Here is a 26,402-nt window from a genome sequence, read left to right on the forward strand (position 1 = left end):
GATAATGCCGCGCCCGAACTGGAATTCGAACCCTGGTTCTTGGGGTTGACATACTGAAACGCTAACCAATATACAACAAGAGACTCCCAGATGAGACATCAAATATCATCTGAGTCCCAAAAAGGGGTGTTAGTGAGCTGATAGCAAACTGTGTCTATTGGACTGGTTAACCAGTAATTTATACACATACATATTAATCCACAAAGTACGTATTATAAAGTACTTACGTATGATATATTTATGAAAAAATTCAACCACATTATAAGAATGCTAACGATGACATGACACCCAGAAATGAGAAATATTTAACAAGTGTAAAGTAACGGAACTTTATAACTAGCATTATGGGTTATTAAAATCCGCCCAAACTAAAGAAACATAAAAAGCCACGCAGGCATTTGATTATCAAGGTACTGACAATGGTAGTTGTGAGTACTTTCTTAGTGAGAGGCCAAATTTCTTGCCTCGATTGAACAATTATAATGTTCTCCTATTTTTCCATACATCTTTTACTTTGTGTATATTATCTATCCTGTGCATTTAGCAGTTATGGTACGTCAGTATATTTACATTGGTACGTAGCAATACTTGTACCAGTATGAACAAAATAATACATAACCCAGACACAATTCAAACATTTCTTAAATATTTTCCTCTATTAGTTAATCCAGACTTTTACAAAATAATTAAACATAATATGACATAAATTAAATTGTGGAAGAAATAAAATTTATATTTTTATTTATATTATAATATGACATGTTTGTATATAAATATGTTTCTGCACGTAATGAATTATAATGTAACTACTGTAATCATTAATTAAAAAACAGTGAAGCTGCATGGTTTTAAATTCTACGTGCTACAGAATTGGCAAAATACGAAAAACGTGTATAAACAAAAACAACATGAAGAGAAACATAACCTTCAAATTAACTGTTACTTTTAGGACCAGAAAGCTGTAATATTGTTGTATTACTACGAATGAAAATATTGTTAGCTCTATCTGACTTAGCTTACTATAAACAACAATTGACAGTTTCACACCGGTAAAGTCATCTACATTAATATCCTGAAATGAAAAATATTGTTCGTGATTGCAGGTTAGTATAAGTTGTATTGAAGTCTTAGGCTTAATTGTTGATGTTGGCATTATTTTATGAGACCCACTTCACGTATTTGTGTATATTTTGAATGGACAGTGCTTAATAATTAGCCAGGATAACAGTTTTAATGAAATAAAAGAGAGGACTTTAATAAGTGGTCTACATTTATTATTAGATTGTTATAATGGAACTATTCTATATTATTCAACTTCGATGTTATTTAATAAACGTATGCAACGACAATTATAATATTAACGACAAGAATAGTAGGCCTATATTATAATTTTTATTAAAACTTTGGCGTAGACAAATAGGGTAGGGTCCAATAAGCGGACCCGGTTTTTTATATCGAAGAATATAATCATCGATACCTAATATTCGCATTTCAGATCCTAGACTGTCAATCGATATAAAAGTACCTATTAGTCCTCAATAACAATCATATGTTTTAAATTAAAATATGAATTTAATATTTACAGTGATCAAACAAATTATTATAACCAAAATTAGGAAAACTGAAGACGACCATATTTACTCCTCTCACAGTTACAGTTGTTTCTTTCCCAAAAATTTCACATAATGGGTTTTTTTTTGTACGAGTCCAACATGTTGAAGCCACGAAAAAGCAACGTCATGTAGTTTTCTAAAATTGACTGCTATTTTTAATAATCAGAATTACTTATGTAAAATTGAAATATTATCCTACGTGTATTATTTTAGAGTGTTTACAGCTTTTGATATAGATTATGTTAATTAATACTTCAAAATAATTAATCACTATCGATTGATTATATCGATGGTTATGATTAAGTAATATCGTTTGCCAATTTCGATATAAAAAATTCGGGTCCGCTTATTGTACCCTACCCTATATTTTGAATGGACAGTGCTTAATAAGTGGCCAGGATAACAGTTTTAATGAAATAAAAGAGAGGACTTTAATAACTTAAGTGGTCTAAATTTATTATTAGATTGTTATTATGGAACCATTCTATATTATTCAACTTCGATGCTATATAATAAACGTATGCAACGAGAATTATAATATATTAACGACAAGAATAGTAGGCCTACATTATAATTTTTATTAAAACAACATTAAAAATAACAACACCAACTTTGGCGTAGACAAATATAAATTGGTGTTTACCATCAGTGAAACTTTACTATATTAATAGCCTAGGTAGCCCAGACAGGAGTGAGCAACTGCTTTTGTGAAGTGGAAGAAAGGATTCTCCCATTGGTTACCTGGGGCCCACACATCTCGAAGGCCACTAGAAACAAATTTCGTTACATTTTAAGAGCCATCTCATATTTTTCGCCATTTTCAAATTCTCTAATATTAAGTTAACTAACGGTCATTTTACAGTTTTATATTAAAAATGATTGTAATTAATAAGTTAAAATAATATGTCAAGTTAAATAAGTAATAATATTGAATTATTTATTTGATAAAAACAATCGAAACATTCGATAACAACAGCAAAACAACGAGTGTAGGTTACTTATTAAAGTCTACCCAAATTAAAGTGATAAAAGGCCTAAAAGTTAAAAAAATCATTCCCTCTCTGATACGGCGGTTGCCTCATGAGCAGGGCATTCAGCTCTCAGGTAGGACAATTAGCTCTCAGGTAGGGTGTTTGGAGACAATGTTTACTTTTGCCACATTACCTAAAATAATCTAAAACCACTTTTAACAATTTCTTAAAACAGTAAACTGAAGGTTTTTAACATTCACTTGAGAATTTCAGATGGAAGAATAGATGTACCGAGTGCATTGTAATTTTAAGTTTTTCAGTACTTTTCCCTGTTTTTTGTCATTTTGGTCACATTGTCACCAAACTCCATGGTGAAGTTTATTCATTGTTTCTATGTAGTGATCGGTATTATCTCAAGGGATATTTTCTTTTGTCACCATAAGTATCAGGCTGTATCAAAGGTGCTTTCGTAGCCTATACTGATGGCCGGAGGCAATACTGTAAGCCTGCCTGTTCAACTTTTAGTTTCTTTTACGAGATAAAACAAGATGTTTGGCTTTCCAAAATTAAATAATTTTTTGAATTTACCTTTTAAGCACTTTTCTTATGGAAAAATAAAATATTGTAAAGTAGCTAAAGTATTTACCACATTTGGCTTTCAAGTAGGTGATATGCACTCGGGTAAGCGAGTCAGTCAGAGTAGGTTAGTTAGTTATTTGTTAGCTTCATTAGTGTTACTTCTCGTGATTCCTTTACTGAAGAGTGTTAAGGATAGCAATAAGAAAATAAGTGAGGAAAGACCTAATAAAAATAATTTCTGCATGAGGGAGTAAATGGTTCATTTTAGGGAATTCCTTAATCTTCCTACCTTAGCAAGGACGGGTCCAAAGGGTCTGGATCCCCAAAATCTTCAAATTTTTTCAATTACTTTTTTAATAAACAATTATTATTATTTAAATAATTCAATATTATTGACACATACTGCTGAAAGATCGTTCTCAACAGAGAAACGGGTCAAGAACTTTTTAAGGAACAAAATGGGGCCTTACTCTCTGTCCACTACAGGAAAATATCAGTTGTCTGGACCCCCCCTCCAAATATTTTCCTGGCTACGTTCTTGTACCTTAGACCTAAAATTATTTGAAAATAAATTTATGGCAAGTTATTGTTTTCACTGATATGACACGAGTTCATACACAAAATATAACTTAACACTTTGATGTCAGTAGGTGTGTCAACAGAGATTCAGAATTGCTTAATACTGGTTGTTTCTTTGATATTATCAAGGAAAAAGTTATATTTGTCTGCAGTAGAATTTTCAGTGAGGGATATTCATGGGAACGAACAGATGTATAGCGGGAAATGTGGTTTAAGGAATGTAGAAAATATCATACAGTTGTGTAGAGGATACATTCCATTTTTGAAACATATGGCAGAAGCTCAATATTAATTAATACAGTTTTATTGGTAATGACTTATTTATAGATACTAGTATGATGTTTTGAGGTAATTTAGGATATTTTAGCTTGTATATAAAAGCACACAAGCTATGTTTATATTCATAGTAACTTAGTTAAGTATAAAATATAGTGGAATCTCCTAAATACACTACTTTTACATCCCCTCGTATACCACAGTTGGGGAGTGGGCATTGTGGTGTAGGGTTGAAGAGGTGGAGTAACTGGATGGGTTGTTATTCTCTCATTAAAAATCATCACATCATCAGCATCTGGCTCCACCTGTCATAATCTTAATGGTGTGAAATCTGATAGCCCCTTGGTGTCAGGACCGGTGAAATATACAATAATGCTGAGCTTGCACTGAAGAAACTTACCTTACTGACCTACTTGTTGAGTTTACACTGTGGAGGTTCATATTCCCAAAGTACACAATAATACTGAGTCTGTTCTGAAGAAACTTATCTACTGACCTACTTGTTGAGTTTACACTGTGGAGGTTCATATTTCCTAAAGTACACAATAATACTAAGTCTGCTCTGAAGAAACTTATCTACTGACTTATTTGCCGAGTTTACACTTTGGAGGTTCATATTTCCTAAAGTACACAATAATACTGAGTCTGCTCTGAAGAAACTTATCTACTGACCTACTTGCTGATTTTAAACTTTGGAGTTTCATATTTCCTAAAGTACACAATAATACTGAGTCTGCTCTGAAGAAACTTATCTACTGACTTACTTGCCGAGTTTACACTTTGGAGGTTCATATTCCTAAAGTACACAATAATACTGAGTCTGCTCTGAAGAAACTTATCTACTGACTAACTTGCCGAGTTTACACTTTGGAGTTTCATATTTCCAAAGAAAAAAGTAAACTAAAGTTCAGTTTGAATCATCAGTAACTGACTTTTTTTCTGAATTTGTATTAAAGGATTACATTGTGCGACAGAAAGTGTTATAGATTGTGAAAGTTACAATAAATATTTGAAGTCCCAAAAAAAAGCTGGTCTTTGAGCATTTTTGTGAATGTGGGTGATCCCAGGTTCAAATTACTCGGGGCTCTCTGCAAGCATTTTATCTCTGTAGGGTAACAAAAGTAGCACTTTGCCTATATAAATATTTTTTCTTTGTTACAGGGTTAGCTCTGTGCTAAACAAAGATGTAAAAATGTACGGGAAAAAATATTTGTTTGATGACAGTGAAGAGACTTGTTGGAGCTCAGATCAAGTAAGTAACTTAAAATAGTATGTAAGATCAATCTTAGTTCTTAAGCGTACACAGACAATGTTATGACAATAATCTAAGTTTTCCAATTGACACTGTGTCAAAACATTGGTAACACAAATTCCTAAATGTTTAGTGGGTGTATATTTTGAGGTTTATTTAAAACTGTACATGAGCAGTTTAGCTGCATAGTAAAGACAAATTAGATAAACTTTTACAAGTTGAAAACAATAGGCGTGTTACCATTTTTGGGCATAAAAGTTAGATGGAAGTGTAGAATATTTAAGAAACCGGAATACATCAACATATATACAGGATGTTTCGTCAGAAGATGGCAAACCTCCATTCAGAAGATGTCCTATCTCATTTCATTTAAAGTCTGTCTGTCCACGTGTGTATTTTATTTAATGTGAATAACCCGAAACATGGCAGCTGTGTTAAACTAATCAAAGGTACATGAACAACATATCAAATAAATAATGTATCACTTTCCACTTTAAAATGGTGGCATCTAAAAGTTTTCAAAACTAAATAGTTTGAAATTGACATCAGAGACCATAGCTACGTTATGTGTAGAAAACTTGGTTGCTCCAACTTGCTTAGAGATCGTATCAAAAAAATCGTAGAGCATTCAATTTTGCACCTGATGAGACAATAAGACTGTCTCTTCATCTATTTATAGGTGTCTCTGATTTTGAAACGATATAAAGGTTCGTTGTGATCTTCTTTATCACCGACTTTCTTTGGATCTTTTCAGACAAACATGATTCTAGTTTGCAGGAGTCGAGTCTGAGACAGCGTAAGATACTAGATGCTATGCTACAGTATAAGGAAGGGAACTGAAGCTAAATTCAACATTCAAATAGTGTTGTACATTGAATGAAAAATCTAACGTTATCCTATTTGTTTAAATTAATTTGAAAAATAAAAAGAGTTAAAACTATTTTAGTGATAGGTTTTTATTCTTTCTTACAGGTAGAAATGGTATTGTTAGATCCAAGTGCTGATTAATTTTTTTATAATTATTGTTTTTAACTTTATTAACAGCTTGGTAATTTCATGTAGTTGATATACATATACATCAGTACATGATTTTAATAGTTTAAACTGCCAGGCAATTTTCAATTTATTAAACATAAGTTTACTGACTACTTTTAATTTTTAACATTAAAAGTTAATTTCTGAACAGTTCAAAAATAACTTGTTAATTTGTTGCCCAATCTCTTTTACCAATCTTTTACCAAAGTGTAGAAAGTGTTCCTGTTATAATGATAATTTTCTGATTTGCAGTTACTTAGTAACATTTGTCATTAGCATGAGGAAATATATAACTGTCAATTTTCAGGGTTCACCTCAGTGGGTCGAAGTGGTTTTTAAGGAAGATTTCACAATGTCGAGTGTAACAATACAATTCCAAGGTGGTTTTGTAGGGAGGAATTGTCGACTGGACATCCAAAAAAGTGACTGTGATGAAGTCAGTGTGCCTTTCTACCCTGAAGACATTAATACTCATCAGAAGTTTTTAATTGAACCGACGTCAGCGAAGAAAGTGAAAGTTGTTTTTGAAGACAGTACGGATTTTTTTGGAAGAATAGTCATATACAGTTTACAATTCTCATGAACTATATCAGTGTAAATTATTGAATTTTTTGTATTTTCGATTATTTTATGTTATTAAAAAATCTGTTAAAAAAATCAAAATGTGTAGAAGTTATTTATTGTAAGCAATAATTGCCTGTATTACTGTAAAAAAATACGTTTTCATTCAAAGATGATCGTAGTCAGTGATCTATGGTCTTAGACCTTAGAAATAGCATAGATTCATATGTTGCCTTGGGTAGAGAACTTTTTATTAGTACTGTACAAACTACCATTCCTTTGCATGGATATGATCCTCACTTAAGTGTGTGCACCATAAGGGCAAAAAATTGTGCCAAAATGTTGCACAAACTTTTCTTCTTTACATCACATAAAACATCATATTTCATCAGAATTCTTTAAAATATAGGTTGAGATACCATTTGGGTCTCCTTGGTTTCTCTTGGGCATTTTAAAAGGCTCATTGTTACACCTGGTCTTAAAACACAAATTATGCAAATGTGGATTTTGTAATTTTAAAAATTTAATTTAATAACTCATAAATATTTAATTAAATTGCTACAGTTGAAAATAAATGCTTTTAGATTAAGTGACACATAATTTTTTAAGTGAGAGTAACTTGAATTATTTGTTAAAAATTGTATAAAAGTTAATAAATGGTAGTGTTTTTCCAAGAAAGGTAAATTTCAAACGTATTTTAATTTCATATAAATTATACAATTCATTTGGATTCTCCCACTGTGTTGATTTACGTAAAATTCAAATTCAAATTTTAATTAATTTTGGATAAGAATTTTTTTAGTCACTATTTTGTTAATCATCTAATAGGATATTAACCAATTTCATTTCTATTTCCAAATCAATTTCAACCAATATCATTGCATTAGATATTTTGAACATATTTCATTTTGAATAAAACCATAAAAATTTTAAAGTACCGGTAATGAAAAAAGTATTTTTATATAGGTAAGGTATTTACCAAGTTGGGTATTTCGTACTGCCAAATTTGATCAAAACCATTCTGTTTAGTGAGAGTTTTGTTGTACATTTTCACTTTTGTACATAACTTCTTGAAAAACAAATAAGGAAGAAAGGAGGGATTCATATATATTTTAGAGTGTATTACGTTAGCAACTACACTTAAATGGAATGAGAAAGTAGAGAATAAACTTTTCTGATGACGCTGTCTTATTTGCAATCACAGTAATGTTAAATTCAAATCACCCATTTTGTCACAAGTCATGCATATTCAATTTGTCTGCAACCCTTATTAAAGAATGAAAAACCTTCACTTCAAGATTGTCAGAATCGTTCCAAGATCTGAGTTTCATTAAAACAAGTTTTAACTTTGCCGATTTTGTATAATTGGCAAATATATTTTAAATTTGAATGTTATTTAATTTAATTTATTATTAGTATTGAATTGTGCATTTATTGATTGGTTAGATAAACTTCACTAGAAATTTAGAACCTGGCAAATAATGTTGCAAATTTGCTTTGACATGATATACTAGCTAAGAACATAAATTCTGTAATAAAATTAGTAAATATATTCTATACAATTCAGACATGCTTTATCAACGGTTTAAAATCAATAAATTTTAAATGTATAATAAAATACGTATTCGCAGCATAATATTAGTAAGTTTATACTAGATTACTTTTTACATAAATAAAAACTGGAATATTTAGAGGTTATGTTTTTATATAAGGGTTTATAAATTGGATTTTCATAACATACAGGTTTTAGATCATCTCAAAACCCACAAAATTAGTGTCATCGAAGCTTCAAATAAAAATAACTTGTAATTCAGGAGTATTTTTAAGCATTGGGTGATATATATGTTTGAAGAAAATTGTAAAAATGTTATATTGACGAATTTATTCTGTTGGAGTGTGTTAAATGTCACAAGATTGGGGTTGCAATTTGAACATTTTAAATTATACCCTACACCCCCACCCTTTTGAAAATGGAGTGAAATTATTTTACCCTCTAAAAATCCAAAAAAGTAATTTAATAAGTATGGTGAAGGTTGTACATTGATATTTCACCCCATTTGGATGGAATATATCCAAGCGTATCAGGACTTAATTTACAACAAATGTAAGGTGTTGTTTACCCATAACTATTGCTAGGATCGTTGTAGATATGTTTTGTTCATGGCATTGTATTTCTTTTCAATTTACCTTTCAAATGACATGTCACAAGATGGGGTTGCAATTTGAAAATTTCAAGTAACCTCCCTTTAAAAAAGGGGGAAAATATTTGTACCCTTCAAAAAGTCCAAAAACTATTTTAATAGGCATGGTGAAGATGTATATCAATATCTGAATCCATTTGGAATATATCCAGGTGTATCATGACTTAATTTATACCCTATATATTAACGAAAACTTGATTATGTTAGATTTAGACATTGGGATTGAAAATTTTCTTTCAGAGACTTACTGAAAGAAAAAATTGTGGAAAATCTAGTTTTTTGTAGTTTTAAACCAATTAAAAGTCGCAATCTAGATTTTTTTCTTCCAGTTAAAGATAAAAATCCTATTCCAGTTGAAATGGACATAATTTATCTTTTGCTATAAGAGTACTCATAAGTATAGATAAGAATTGATTTATATCTCGTAAAATTTTTCTATATAAAAAACCATTTTATCATTAATTGTTAGTACATAGTTTTTGTAAAAATATGAAATAATTAGAATCCCACTAACTTAGCCACAATAAGAAGTTAACAGGGAAAGTTGCCGTTCTAAGCTGCAACATTAGAAGTTTGCTCATTAAGTTTCTCCGGCAAGTAAAGTAGCTTAGTATTGTTAGTCGTTTACCATTGTTTAAACAAAGTGAGAAATTCTACAAGTTTTGGGTTTGGGCTTTCTGCAGTGTGGGTGTTCTGTTGATTGAACATTTTAAATATCCCTTTCCACACAGTTGACAAAAAGTTACACTTCTTATGTGATCTTAAAATATTAGATAATTAATAGTTTTTAATCATTAAGTTGTTGCTATAACATCAACAACTTTCTTGAAACGTTACAACACAGCTTAATTCATTATAAGAGTATAATTTGTTTACATTGTAGGATGTTTTAATTCATTAAAGTTTTAATCTGTGTTATGCAATATTATTTAAGATAACAAATTGAATTATTCCAAAAATTACCTTTGAAGATTAATGATTAAAGCTCCAACGTGTTAGTGCAAGACACAACACATCAGCTGCGTCTCTACGAGCACTCTACAACTTACAGTTTACCACTTTAATCAGAATTAACATAAGGGTTATCTGGAACACAGGATCCAATTTCGTACATAAGTAAAATCAATAATTTTAGTTACTTCCTTAAATTTTTCGGAATAGTTTAAATTTGTATTTAAATATTTGTCATAGAATCAAGAGATTTATTACAACATAATATTCACAACTAAAAATGTTGTGTAAACAGGTTCTCGTATACAAAAAATATTTTTGTTGTCATTATGCCCAATTACAAGTCATGTAGACAAAGTCAACAAATTGGCCTATATATGCAGATAGGATTTTCAGCCACTTTTCCAGGATAACTTTAAATTAACATCTCATGGTTTTCTGGTAACTTATTGAAAAGTGCTATTCTTAAAAACACATGACTGTTAAATTGATCTAATCTAATTGATAGTAGATCTAGCAAGTAGTTCTTTCTTGTATGTGTAAGTGTATCTTTTGTCTATTTGTAAAGCTGTCTAAATCTTTTTAGACAATAAATATATAAACTAGGCAAAGCCATAAATTTGGAATTCTCTAAATAATGGTAAGCAAGATTCTCGCTTAGATACATCCTTCATAACCTTCAAAGCCTTCTTCAAAGATAAAACTTTTTTGAACATGCACTATTCCCCCAAAGAATAATATCATACCGTAAATGAGAATGGAAAAATGCACAATATACTGTTATCAACATTTCTTGACTGATACTGTTAAAAAAATTTAAGTAACTAAAGAGATAAACTACTGTAGATAATATTTTGCATAGATAACTAACATGATAGCCTCAGGTTAATTTATTGTCTACATATATTCCTAATAATTTAACAAACTCCTTACTGCTGTCTATAGATTTTTTAAGAGAAAGAGTTCTGTATTTCAGCCTTACTGTAATTTACAAAACCCAGGGCTGGATTTACACATGGGCTGAATGGGCTATAGCCCAGGGCGGCAGAATTCAGGGGCGGCAAATTTTGGTAAAAAGGTAAAAAAATTAGTCCAAAAGTTAAAAATGTGTTAAAAAATTACTTGTAATAAAATTGTAAACATAACAATTTGTAAATTGGAATTGTTTAAACAATCGTTCGCTTAATATATTGATAAATGTTGTGACATCTCATATTTTATGGTAAAAACGATAACTGCAGCTATAAGAAGCGTAACTTCAATGTTGACAATTCAACCTATTTTATTTGACTTTATTACAAGCTTGGCGTGGCCGCCTCGCAGCCATCGTGGTGGGCCACGGTACAGTTCAAGGACTTTGGACTTTAGCTGCGAGCGTGACCTTGAGTGTGTGGTGATAGGCGGGAGGGGTGGAATTAAATAATAAGAGAATACCAAGTAATAGCAATAATAGAACTTATCCTTGTTTTTCAGTTGTTATAGTGTTGTTTAACGTATTTTTGAAAATAACGCATTTGTCAATACTATTCTGCAAATCGAAATTGTGAGTTTAAAGTCGTTAAAGAGATTGTTGCGCCTTCATCTCAGCGGCTAGCACGTAAACGCAACCCGCCACACAGACAGCGTTTATTTGTTGGAAGGGTAGTATTTATACCCTACGAGCACTGCTAAATTCCTCCAACCGTACCAAGGTATAAGCCTATATGGTTGGTGGTGGGGAGGCGTGGACGGCAACTCTTCAAATCCGCCTCTGCCAAAACCCAACCATACCGTTTTTTATGCAGCCAAACAGTTTGCATTCAACCATTCCAGAGCTAGATTCATAAAATGTTCTTATAATTTTAGATTTATTATGTTTTTATTGGAATTTATAAGAGTTGTATCATTTGCGTACAATACTGAACTGTAAGGAAAGTTGCAAGGAATATCAATGACTGCAACAATAAACAAAAATGACCCAGCACAAAACTCTGTGGAACTCAAATATGTATTTTTTTAATTTGACCTGTTTTTTCCTTTACCAACTTTTAGTTTTCCTATCAGATAAATAAGATGTCAACCATTCAAAATATTTATTTCATATATTATAACTGCAGATTCTTCTTAACAATAATTCATTATTCATTTAGTCAAATGCCTTAATTAAATCTGTCAATGTTGTAGACGATAATAATTTGTTTCCAAAATTCTGTAAAACGCTTTCAACAAATGTTTCTACTGCTTTTATTATGTTTGATTGTTTGAGAAATCCACATTACTCTGAACAGAAAATATTATTTAGAGAAAAAATCATTCGTTTTCTCTTTCCGGCAACTTTTGTACGTACTTCATGGTCACGAAACTGTACTATTGACAAAGTCCCAATATTCTTATCGCTATTTATTAAAATATCCACTATACTTATATAAAACAATAATTGTGTTAAAATTATGATACATGTTAATAATTGCACACAAGTTTCGCTATAGGACATAACATAGCTTCACTTCATCTTCCACATTTTACTGGCGATGTCTGTCTAGATCGTAAGCATATGAAAAAATAAAATTGCACGCATCTGGGGACGGTATGCAAATAGACGTCTTTACCAAAGTCTTAAAGCAGTTTTATAAATACTAAATTGTAAATAAAAATCTCTTTCAAAAATACTTATAATAAGTAGTTTGATAAAATTACCTCTTGAAACAACGATACTGTTATGAAACAGGTTGGTATTTTTGCAGTTGTAATATAAGCTTTACTTATAAATACGTATATATAAATGTACTCGTATATAAATACTCGTATATATCTGAATCTTTCTGAATCTTCCGTGAACTTCTTCAATATTTTTATAGTTATTATATGCTATTTGGGACTGAGATGAATCCAATAAGTCAGATCGTTATAGTCGGTACAGCCATTTTTGAGCTACAAATGGTGTAACTAACCCGACACACACACACACACACACACACACACACACACACACACACACACACACACACACACACACAAATATACCCTACATCAACATCGCAACCTCAACATTGACGTCGGAAATAAAATTTACTCGAACCAAACGTTCACATACACGTGCAAAGCTTACATAATTGCGTGTGAAGCCGCGGATAACTGCTAGTTGTAAATAGAGCGTCGTGCTATATCATTGCAGTACAATACACTGGTAATGATTTTTCACCGAATTGAATATTTATGTACACAACATATTTTTATATGTATTTAAATTTACTTTACATAAATTGACTTTAAATCAGCTGTTCAGAAGTAAAAACAGTTTAGAAAACTATACTTACTGTTGTGTAGTGTGTAAAACATGGTATTATGTTTAATAGTACTAATCAGTTGTTTGTTATCCGACTTTAATGAAACAACCACTGTTAGATTTAGAATAAAGTTTACAACATTTTAATATTCTTGTAAAATTTTCATACAGGGTATCGATTTTTTCGGAATTTAACATCAAAATTTATGATTGGCTGCCATTTTGAAACGGGTAAAGATAATTTGTTCATATTTTTTTCTCAAATGGGCATAAAAAAGGTCAACACAACTGCAAAGTTTCATAACTTTATCTTTACTGGTATAAAATATATAAATTTTTTGGTAAAAATCACATACAGACAGATAGACGGAAAACTGAACGTTTTAGGACATACCTCCATATGAAGTTTTTTTGCTCATTTTCACGTCTAGAACAAAATGCCACAATATTGGAACACCTTTAGGAAACACCCTGTAGGCTATATGTAAGCTAGATTTATTAATCTTTTGTTAAAGCCTCATACAGAGGTTTATAATTATGATCAAAGCTGCTACTTTGCGGGTCTGTCACATGAAGTGTCAATGCAGATTCAAAGGCCAGAAACCCTTTGAAATGTTTAATTGAGTTGCGTTGTTTGCTATCTCAGATCAAGAGCTGGAGTGTGCACACTTTAAAGAATATACTCGTGTCTAATTAGTCCAAAAATATGTTATTTATAATTGGAGTAGAGCATATGAAATAGTGTAGTTTATGTCACAATATATACAATCAATGTTGAGCGTGACTGCCACTTGGATGGGTGACCGCAGAGCGATCCTGTCCTTGCAAGCAGCTTGTCCGGCAATTGGTGACGACGTTGACTCCAGATTTCAGTCCCTTCTCTAAGCAGTCTGCCTGCCTGGCCATTGATGGAAATGTGGCTATAACTTAAAATCTGCTTTAGGACTTCGAGTTACAGTTCTGCTAACTTGTCTACAGTTAATAGAACAATTTACTCATCAAAGTGTTAATAAAACCGTATTCAAGTTTTAGTAAACTTAACGTCGTTACGAAAGTTCAAGAGGATTTGAACATTTCATCATAACTTATTTCGGAATGAATGTGGATCAGTTCAATAATTGCACGTCTACAGACGTTTTAACAGTTTTAAATACTTTTAAATGCAATAAGTTATGTTCTTACCTACAAAACAAAATCTTTCTACGAAATCCACTTTTGGCCTTCCTAAAAAAAAGAACATTACACATTTATTATAGGCCTATTTTCAATATACATAGTGATTCACGAAGATATGTAGAGACTGTGGTAGCCCATTCTACATATAAAAATAATTAAAATTATATAAACATTGGTTCGGAAACGCTTCGTTAGCGAGTTACGGCTAGCAAAAGATTTCGCCCGAATTGCAGCTTACCGTGTAAAACGAGATCTTCCTGAAATTCTGGTAAGGTAGATTTAGGGACGAATTCAATAGTTTCGTGTGGTTTTTGACTGGTAAATCGAATAAAACAGGTCCCAGAACTATAATGTAGGCTAAGTAGTTTTTGAAAAACCCCGTAACAAATTCAAAAAATGGAGTAAAACACAATTTTTTATCTTTGGGCAACAACAACTTTGTTATTTCACCAAGAAATAGACCTTAATGTTTAGTAAAATTTGTTGAAAACATTATTGTGAACAAAAAGGTGTAAATAAAATACAAAGAAAGCGAATAGATGTTTGATTAATTGGAACTATATTCATAACAGTACAAAGCAAAATAACAATCTCAGAAAAACCTCGCTTTATATGGTGAGCTGAAATCCGGGAGAAATCTTTCGCTAGCCGTAGTCTAACGCGCTAACGAAGCGTTTCCGGACCCATGTTTATATAAACTTTTTTCATTATTTTTATATGTAGAATGAACTTTCGGAGTTTCTAAATATCTTCGTGAATCACCCTATATAACCTACAGCCTATTAGATGGTAGTCTAATAAAGAGCACAAAACGAATGTGTGTATTAATTTACAATTAAAAACACCAAATCGTTGTTATATATGAAATGCAATTTATTTACAATTTTGATAGAGGACTAAACATACGAGAGCTGAAAAACCCCTTCCGGACAACCAAAACTTCAGAAGACTTTAACTGCGTAGAAACGTGTATATACAGAATTTAATCGATAAAGGAAGAAATACAGCAGAATCTCGTTAGTATGAACCTCGATAAAACGAATGTTTCAAATCCCCTTGAAACTTTCGTAACACGTAATGCAAAAACCACTTATTCATTACGTAGTAATTAGATAAAAACCTCCGCAAGACGATTTTATTTGTGGTTTGGGCCAATACTGATTGACCTCTGTACAACGTAGGGTCTATAATCTTAGCACAGAACCTCTACAAGACGCACGCGACCTCTATAGCACAAATATTTTACGTTCTCGACCTCTATAGTACGTAGTTTTCAAAACGAACAGTGACTCAAACGCGTGTCTTGACACGAAATCGCAGCCGATGCACCCCACCCAATCCCTCTTCAGGGCTGGAGCAAAGTATTTGTGGCCAAGAAATGGATTTTGAAGAATTTGCTGACTTCAATGATGATGTAGTATGTGGAGATCTAACGGATGAAGATATACTGGCTTCTGTTCAACCTCCGAATCCTCAAGAAGATGAAGAACCTGAAGATGATGATGCATTATCGGAGAGTGATCTACCTGAAATGTTAACGAAAGACGCTAGAAAAGCTATTGATGTACTAAAGTGATTTTCGTGGAGAAACATTATTTAAATGGAAATGTAGTGAACAATTTCGTTTAAATTATATTCCATGAAGTATCGTCGAGTTACAATCAACTTTGGATATGGCAACCATTCATGCAGGTAAACAAAGAAATTAATGACTTTTCAAGAATTTATTGCATTTTTTGTGGTTGTAAAATATAGATCTGTTGTGTATAAGTTTCTAGAACTATATGTACCAGTGATTTAATACATATATGGATACTGTATTTCTTAAACTCTGCATTCTTTTTTAACCTAGGCCTACATTTAAAAATATCTTCGGTTACGTTAACAATGATTCGTATTATAGAGGTTGACTACAAAAATCTTCGGTTTATAGAAGTTTCTAAGAGCGAGGAGAAAACCTATAAGACGAATAACGACAGTATTAATCCTCTATAAGACGAATTTTTCCGTACACTCGAAATTTGTCTTATTGAGGTTCGACTGTACTCTACCATACTTCAGCAAAGTTATTTATTATTAAAATATTAATTAAATACGGAAATTTTAATAGACATTAAAAATTTAAATTAGAGACAAATTAAATAAAAGTTTGAATAAAAAATAAAGTAGATGCAAAGTGGCGAAAGCAATATTATCAATGGAAGCTAATTTAAGTGATATTGAAGTTTTAATAATTTAAATGCAATTCCGATGAGTTCTTTTTTGAAGGTTGTTTAATTAACAGTGATTGGGTCTGTTAAGAAAAGCCCAGAATGTAATTAATTTACTTTCATCCAAGAGTTGAGTTTACATTACTTCTTATTCAGATTCATGTTGTTGGCAGAACGGATTAAAGCTGGCTTGGTTTTGCATAATCACTTTTACTCTCTTGAGATGCTTATTTATGACGTCGGAAACTAAATCATAAATATGCATCACGAAGTAAGCTTTGTTTCTGTTTGTAATTCATTTACACCTTAATTACTGCAGGGAAAATGATTTCTGTAATACTGAATCACGTCGGTTATTCGTAAAATTAAGAATCTTTCATCACATAGGTTTAAAATTCCAGTTAAAACTAAGCAATTAGGTCTTCTGAATTTGTTTTTGAAACTTGCTTCAGTATAGTTATTTATTAAAATGCTTCTGTAGGCCTATGGATTTAACCAAATATTCTAAAAACATTGTAACAGTCGTATTAGTTGGGTAGTAAAATGTAACTATTACTCGTACATTTTGTAAAAATGCATTGGCGTCTTTAGCAATTTTGATTTTTTTTAGATATAAATGTGTATAAGCACGAGTTTAGGTATAGGTAATATTTCATACCAGTGTCGAGAGGCGGGATGGAGGAGAAGCAGTGCTTGAGTAAACAAAATGTGAAATGTATGTATTCATAAGTAAACGGCAGTATGTCCAATATACAGGGTGTCCCGTAACTCTCTGGAAAAAGGTATACGGTACCACGTTATCGCTCAGGTCAAGACAAACATATTTCACCGTATGAACATGGGTCTCCGATGCCTAGTTACCCACCTGTCAGTATGTATGTTTTTTTTAATTAATATCTTAAAAACTAATAATAAATTAAATTATACCAAATTTGACTCAAATGTTTATTATACCAAGGCCAGTTACTGAAAAGAATACCATTAAATTATTTATAGTATTTTCAAAATGGAGGATTAAAACTTTTAAACTTTGTCACAGTAAATCTGCTCTAAACCAGTTATTTGTTAAATAATTTTGGTGTCATTAGATTTGTAAAAAACCCCTCTAAAAACTGTTATTCTTGCAATGCTTGAGAAAAATACTAGTTTTTAAGACACCCATTAAAAGTTTAATGGCCGCCATTTTGAAAATACTAAAGATAATTTCATTATATTTTGTTCAGTACCTAGCCTTGTCATTATAAATATTTGTTCCAAATTTGGTATAATTACTACTTTATAAAAAAATTAATATCTTAATATTAATTTTTTATAAAAAAACCACATACAGACAGACGGGTAACTAAGCATCGGAAACCCATATTCATAAGGTGAAATATGTTTGTCTTGACTTTAGCAATAACGTGGTATACTTTTGATCAGAGAGTTACGGGACACTCTGTATAAATAACTTAGATCAACAAGAGTATTCCAATGAAGAAACAACTAGAACACGGTAGGAGTAAGCCACTATTATGAGCACTTCAAAAAAGTCCTACCACACATCTAAACGAAGTGCAGCAAAGAAGTTAGTTGAGAGCAGAGGCGCACCGACGGGGAACGAACGGGACTTGTCCCCCCCCCCAAGGGCATTTTATTTCAAAACAATTGATCGCCAAATAGTCCGTTTTCGATTAAAAATAACACTTATGTTAGAACTTAGAAAAAAAGCACAACCAAATGTATAAATCCAAACTTTATAACTATTTTAATTTTCGAAATACACGTCACTGCACATGTAAAAATTAAATTTTGTTACAAACTCTACATATTTAAATTTCACCGCCACGCAGCTACTACGAAAATGAAGTTAGTTCTTTCCATTTCTTATAGCTTTTACTTGTACCTGGTAAATCCAGTTATGAAGTACAAAATGTACTCGTACTGATTTAGACTCACGTTCCAGAGTACTCCTAAAATAGTACAGGTACATGTTCCAGGTACAGTTACTGCTAAACGAGTTCAAGTACTTTGTACCAGGATCGGCGCGGCGGTAAACGTATAGAGTATCTGTATCGTAAAAGTACCTGTTACAGTAACCTTGGACAAGGTATAGTAGAGAATTTATAGCATGACCGGTGACTTCGAGATGCGCCGTAGGCAAAGACGGAACTAAAGTGGTGGGGGGTGGAGCGGCTCAGTCTGTTCCCGTATTTAGCCTTGTGAACTTCGGTCTCCAGTCTTCTATACGTGCCGCCCAAAAAACATTCGCTTGTGCCAATTCACGAGTTGTAATACAATTTGTGAATTAATTGCGTTGTGCTCATTACGTTTTAAGTAAAGAGTTTGAGATGGATCATAATGTAAAAAGTAAAATTGGAGGTAGTAGAAAGGATACACGGCCAAGCAAGAGAAGTGCTTCCCATTTTATGAAACGGGAAGCAGAAACCAACACACTTATAAATTTGAAGAAAGTTCAACAGCGTGTCGTAGAGGCAACTGGAATTTCTGAAAGTACGCTGAGACGAATTTTGAAGGAGGAAAAAAATAAGTCCAATTGGCAATTCTTTTAGTACGCCCAACAAAGTAAGAAAACGCAAACATACTAAAAGTAATCTGGACAATTTTGATTTGGGTGTAGTTCGAAGATAAATAAATAATTTTCATCGACAACGGGGTTTTGTTATGTTAACTATTGCGTGTGGATCGTTGGCGTTATTGTTATTTTAAGTATACATCATTAAATTAACTTGATACAAGTTGGTAGATAAAACTGAGTTTTTTCTTATTCTACTGTGTATATTGACAAATTAGTTTAACCAGTTTTATATTAATTTTTTAATTTAGCAGCTAGGCTATGTCAGTTGAAAATTTTGTAGTGTATAATTGTATCTACTATCGTAAATCCTGAAGCTCACACGGTTAGTATATGATAAATTGAATTTTAATGGCTAACAAAGCGTAACAATTACAATTCTGTTGTCGTCGTTGGAGATAAAGAATAATATAAATTCCTACCCTTTCCCAATTTATGAGAACCCTTTCTTACCACCAGGTATCTCTACTGCGAACTCATTAAGAAGGGTGAGCTATGAACACAATTTCGGCAGAACGATCACGTACATCCGGTCCCAATATTTCCAAGATTTCCTGTATTGAATTCCCCATCATAAAAAGTCCGTCACCGTAACTTCAAAAGAGTCTAGAAATGTTCAAATATTCTCAAGGTCTCCTATACTAAATTGCTCATCATAAAAGACCACCGTGGTAAGAACATAAGGGTCTAGAAATGTTGGCAAACACTACAATATTCGGCTCCCGCCACCACTATGAGCCGGGAGCCGAAAACTCTCAGTAGGGGTAGTAGCACCGTATTCACTCCCCTACTTTAGATTGTGCCCCCACGCGCTCAACTCCTCCACTCCTCACGCGCATCCCACCGGTCATGCTATAACTTCCCTAGAGTACCTGGTACAAAGTACCTGTTACAGTAGTCCCGACGTGATCAGTTGTCACAGTAGTGAGTGAGTTGCCGAGCTCTGAGCAGTTCTGTACTGTGTTAGTTTGTTGTCAATCGTTGTCACTACGAGGTAACACCACCCTGGGCAGTCTGGCAATTTACGCGTTAAAACGAGCAGTTCCCGGTTACGATGAATTAACAACAGATATATTTTTAAATGTTTATCAATCAACGATTTAAAAAATGTACTTTTACTTTACAGTTTGCAGTACTTTTATTATTGTATTTATATAATTTCAAATAATTATCTAGAACAAATTAGTTTGATAGATTTTTTACTGCAGGGAAGTGTTTATTTAAACAATCAAAGCTATTTATTACATTTAAACGGAACAATGTACAAATATTTTTGCTAAATAGAAGTAGTTATTTAATTTTAAACATATTAAGGTGTAGTAAGTAATGGAAGTAATAGTAACACCTTTATATTTTTTGTTAAAAACATATTTTAATTTTAAAATTGTGAGTATCTAAAACTATGATACCGATTTATTTTTTCAAACACGAAGAAGAAAGTAATGTTCTAGATACCCTAAATAATGTACTAAAACTTAATATTGTCCAAGAGGTAAGTATATCATATATATGTATGAATGTTTGTCTGTATGTCCTTTATAGAATCGTAAACTATTAGACCGATCATTATGAAAATTTGTATGTATATGTATTGTTTAACGTAGAAGGTTTATATGCTACGCCCATTGATGTAACTCACCACCAGGCGGCGCTGCAAAATATAAAAGTTTTCAAAGCGCCTGCAAATTATAAACTGCAATTTCGAGACAATTACGTATATTAAATAGCTAAACACTATTTGAAGGCACTGTTATGATGTATATTTGTCTTTAAAATAATTTCAGGTTGAACTTAAAGCTTAAGTTTTAGACCACTTTGTAATAAAGTACATGTACGTGTACACTGGCTATAAACACACACTTTTGACAGATTTTATTGATCGTGGCAAAAAGAAAAACTCTACATCGGCATTGGAAATATAATTGAGTTGAACCAGAGTGCTCGTATACAGACAAAGCTTACGAAAAACGTGCAAAGCTGCGGGAAACAGCTAGTTACTTGTACACACAAGGCAACACACTCATCATGCTTGCGTACACATGTGAAATAAAAATGAACCATCAGTATTATTGCCCTTGGCAATAAGTACAAAAATGTGTTTAAATTTACCTCTTGACTTTTCATCACAATAGTAATTTTATTTTTAAAAGTATTATGAAAGCTTATTCAGTAAGGATTATTTCAACATTACAGTGTGACACTGAAATGACTTTTATATACATTTTAAAGCCGCAAAAAGCTACATTAACTAAATAATGAGCTTATCACAGATTGCCTGAAGCTGTGCCCTTGACAAGTTTGTCATCCTGTTCATGTTCTCTCTCGTATTACACAGCTGCAACTTTACCTGTTAATTCTGACTTTATTACTCTATGTAAAACACAATTGAATTAAAATTGTGACTTTATTAAGGTTATGTGTGACATTTATACTCGTATCAAAAGGCTAACTTGGAGATGAGTATTTTTACATACATTTTAAAATAGTTAATGTTTTGTTATGTTTAATTTTTGTATTTATTGTAATTAAATGTCCAGATTATTAATCATATCTAACCTGTGAGATCTTAACCTGCAGCCGCCAGCTGTACGATGTAAATACATTATTAAAACTTAAGATATGGTACTCTTTTATTTTCCTCTCGACATCCTGAGTCAACATTTTAATTATAAAACTACAATTAATGTGTCAGAGGGGGTATGAAGTAAATCAGAATAACTATACATTTTAATAAATTCAAAATGAAACATTAAATTGCTGTATTTCGAGGAGGTCAAATTGGGTTATACATTTATTTATATTTTTTTGAGATTCTTTTTCCCCCTCCTCTCCCTTTATCTATACCACTGGATTCATACAGTTTATCTGTACAAAACTCTTCACTGTTAAATACAGACTCTTATTTCTGCTGTGCAAGGAAGTAGCTAGGAAAACTTTAGGGGGTCAAGACAAAATTATGGAACCACTCCCAGAAACATTAAAATTTTAGAAACTTTCAAATTTAAGAAGCAAAATAGGTAATTTTGCACAAATATTTTGTCTTTGAATAGGTTGTATTGAAGATTGATATTCATAATTATGGAGGCACTGCCTTAGTAGGCTGTGTAGGATTGATAATTGAAATTGATTAGACTTATGTAGTACTGTTATAAAAAAAATGTATTTAGTGTCTGCAAAACACAGTACATAGTATATATGCAATAAAATTTTCCAAATAGTTGGTGTCTATTACATTTTTATAAGTATGTTGATTGTTTTGTTATTTTTGACTTTAAACATTTTCAACAGACGCCATTTTGTTAATATCAAAGAAAATAACAATTATTTTGTTATTTTCCTCTTACCTATTCAAATACGAGTATATGTGCCAAATTTGGTATTTTTGAGCTTTACTAATTTTAGAGATAATAATTTGTTAATAACAAAATACCAAATGGCGGCTAGAGGCAAACTAAGTGAAAAGTGGAAAAAAGTTATTCTTAATTTTTAGTTTACAATCACACACAGAATTTTAAAATACATAGCCAGCCCAACATTTTTGTTACACCCTGTATATTTAAACACTGCTTAGGGCATTTGGGAGGTTCCATCCCCTTTACACCCTCCTTAGTTACTATATTGTGAAGTCTCACATGCTGAAGAAGTCTGAGGTAACTTTACCTATTTTGTAGCTTTCTTCAGAAAAATTGATGGCATATTCTTTTAAGACAAACTAAGATTAAAAATGTAGAATAATATGAGATTATGGCTGATTTTATAAAGGTTTTGTGATAGTAAAAATAATGGAATTTACATGCTAAAATATTGAAAAATGAAAACAGAGTTTAAACATGATAGGTGAGAGTTGTCTGTGTGGTACAAGTTGTATTAGTTAATTTTGTAAGTTAACTAACTAAAGGATTGCAAACAATGATGTAACTTTAGTAGCTTAATTGCACAACCTGAATATGGATGAGTTACAAGCACCAAGTTGTATTAGTTAATTTTGTAAGTTAACTAACTAAAGGATTGCAAACAATGATGTAACTTTAGTAGCTTAATTGCACAACCTGAATATGGATGAGTTACAAGCACCAAGTTGTATTAGTTAATTTTGTAAGTTAACTAACTAAAGGATTGCAAACAATGATGTAACTTTAGTAGCTTAATTGCACAACCTGAATATGGATGAGTTACAAGCACCAAGTTGGTATCTGAATTTCAAATCATAATTGATTGGTCTCCAACTTTGGTTAAGACTAATGTTAAGAATCACAATAGAACAATAGATGTTCACACATTTTCACCAATAAAAACTGTTAAAAGTTTGTTTCAAATACTTTTTGTCTTATGTTTTTTTACCAAAACTATGCATGCTCATATATTCAAATTATTCTACCCCTTAAAAATAAATAAATACAAATTTATTAATAAATATAATAATTAAAATAATATTAATAAATATAAATATTCTCCTGTATATATTTTATTTTAAACATGAGTGACTTAGCAGGATAAAAACTTCTAATTAAATTAAATCGTACATAATATCTTTCTACTTTATCTCATACCCTTTTTGTTTGAATGTAAACATGTTTGATTTTTTAGTTGCAACTAACGGTTCTAAACCGCTTTACAGTAGCTTGATAAAATATTTAAAATCTCAGTTCTGAATGATGTACTTAATTAATTAAACAAGTGAAAAAGTAATTTTAATTAAATTTAGATTAATTATGTAACACTTGGCAACTTGGGAGTTACCGTGAATGTAGTGGTTTACATCAAAGTACGTTTTATAGCGTTTTATTTAAAATTAAATCAAGTTCGTAGAATTTTCACTCTATCAAATATATTTAACGTTTGACCTTTTACATTATAAATGTAATACCTTCCCTAAACTGGCTGTTAAAAAAATCAAGTACTGTATTTAAAATAAAACATTGGAGATATTCAAAGAAATAATATTGTTTAGTGAATTGTAAAATACAGTTTATTTGATCCGTACGCTTTGTACATGTTGAAATACTCCACTTACTAAACCACTTGTAAACCACAAACATGAACTCAACTCCAGTATGAAGCTATGCCTATGTGGAAGTACCACTTTACATTCAATCGTTTGTTTGTAAATCCTGTGTACATTGCATAAATAACATGAACAACCATTACCAGAATGGTAGTCGTCAAAACATTAATTAGAGGTTAGGCGACCTTTGACATCTGTTGGGTTAGCTCGTTGCATTTGGATCACATAAGCATAGTTTCTAGAGTCAAACAGCCAAACCAGAACGTCAAAGTCTCTTGTCACAAAGTGTGATTGGATTGGTTCGATTGGAACACTACTCCTGTCAAAGCCTTGTGACACTTACTTAGCCTCTCTCTCTCTCTCTCTGTAGATTCCCCCCCCCCCTCTACCTTTATAGCTATTAACCAATCCTAGTATCGCCCGCCTATGGAATGAAGCAACATATCTTAATCAAAATACTTTATTCTATACGATAAATTAATTCTCCCCCATACATAACTAAGGAGAAAATTACTTCTAATTAATTTCTCAGTTTTCTCATCTATAGTATGCAGCTATGATCTTGCTGCAAATATTTAACTTGATCAGTTGTGGATTCTGGAACTATACTTGATCCGTACCAGTCTGGAAATATGGCACAATAACTTTAAGTACAATGTTGTACGTGTGACTGGATATCTTAATAGTTCAAACATTTATTGTGATTTTGTGTTCCACTAATGCTCAGCCAAAGAGTAATTAAAAAAATGGGTACACACTAATTATGACCAGGGATACTAATTTTATAACTAAAAAAATATTGTGATATTGTCAAGTAAATAATTCTACTTAATGTAATCTCTCTCAAACAATACATATAGTATTTATACAAATTTTTATATATCTGGTGTTCATAAACATTATCTACATGGACGAATCTTCTCTCTCCACAGCCTCACTAACAAGCTTTGTTATGACCAGTTACACTTCATTGTGGAGGAATCCTCTCAATCCACAGCCTCACTAACAAGCATTCTTATGACCAGTTACACTTCATTGTGGAGGAATCCTCTCAATCCACAGCCTTACTAACAAGCTTTGTTATGACCAGTTACACTTCATTGTGGAGGAATCCTCTAAATCCACAGCCTTACTAACAAGCATTCTTATGACCAGTTACACTTCATTGTGGAGGAATCCTCTCAATCCACAGCCTCACTAACAAGCATTTTTATGACCAGTTACACTTCATTGTGGAGGGATCTTCTCTCCCCACAGCCTCACTAACAAGCTTCTTATGACCAGTATACTTCATTCATTGTGGAGGAATCCTCTCTCCCCACAGCCTCACTAACAAGCATTTGTTATGACCAGTTACATTTCATTGTGAGGAATCCTCTCTCTCCACAGCCTCACTAACAAGCATTCTTATAACCAGTTACACTTCATTGTGGAGGAATCCTCTCTCCCCACAGCCTCACTAACAAGCATTCTTATAACCAGTTACACTTCATTGTGGAGGAATCCTCTCTCCCCACAGCCTCACTAACAAGCATTCTTATAACCAGTTACACTTCATTGTGGAGGAATCCTCTCTCCCCACAGCCTCACTAACAAGCATTCTTATAACCAGTTACACTTCATTGTGGAGGAATCCTCTCTCCCCACAGCCTCACTAACAAGCATTCTTATAACCAGTTACACTTCATTGTGGAAGAATCTTCTCTCTCCACAGCCTCACTAATGAACATTCTTATTCTCAGTGACAATCCATTTTATTACTCTTACAAATCTATTGATTTAAATGAAAACAAATCCATATGTAACCACTGATTTGCTCGCTATTCTCTAAATGTACATTAAGTTCAATTATATAATTTGTTTATACCGGTACCATAAAACAATTTTCAAATATTTTATAGCAACTTAGGATGGGGTTTTGATTTAAATTTGCTCAGTTTTAAGAGTGCTTATCAAAGTACCAAAATCTCTAACTTCAAAAACTATATTGGATCCCCAGCAGTTTTAAACATTATTGTGCTTTGTGCTGATTTATTATTCTCAATTACTCATTTTAAAGAATTATTGTTTTATAAAAACTAGAAGTGTGATATATTATAAATATAAATTATATTAAATGTCTAGTAGTGTTATAAATTACTCATTTAATAGCT

General features: G+C 32.0%; 1 protein-coding gene across 1 annotated transcript; it reads left to right on the plus strand.

Annotated features, from left to right (window-relative positions):
- The first annotated feature begins 899 nt into the window (after positions 1-899).
- Positions 900-6,968, plus strand: LOC124353397 (nuclear receptor 2C2-associated protein). Its single transcript, XM_046803238.1, has 3 exons — positions 900-1,103; positions 5,180-5,270; positions 6,613-6,968. Exons 1-3 carry the CDS (start codon positions 1,078-1,080, stop codon positions 6,886-6,888), a joined length of 393 nt encoding a protein of 130 aa, XP_046659194.1. The 5' UTR covers positions 900-1,077; the 3' UTR covers positions 6,889-6,968.
- Positions 6,969-26,402: the final 19,434 nt, after the last annotated feature.

The sequence above is a fragment of the Homalodisca vitripennis genome, chromosome 2 (assembly GCF_021130785.1).
Source record: "Homalodisca vitripennis isolate AUS2020 chromosome 2, UT_GWSS_2.1, whole genome shotgun sequence".
Classification (NCBI taxonomy): domain Eukaryota; kingdom Metazoa; phylum Arthropoda; class Insecta; order Hemiptera; family Cicadellidae; genus Homalodisca; species Homalodisca vitripennis.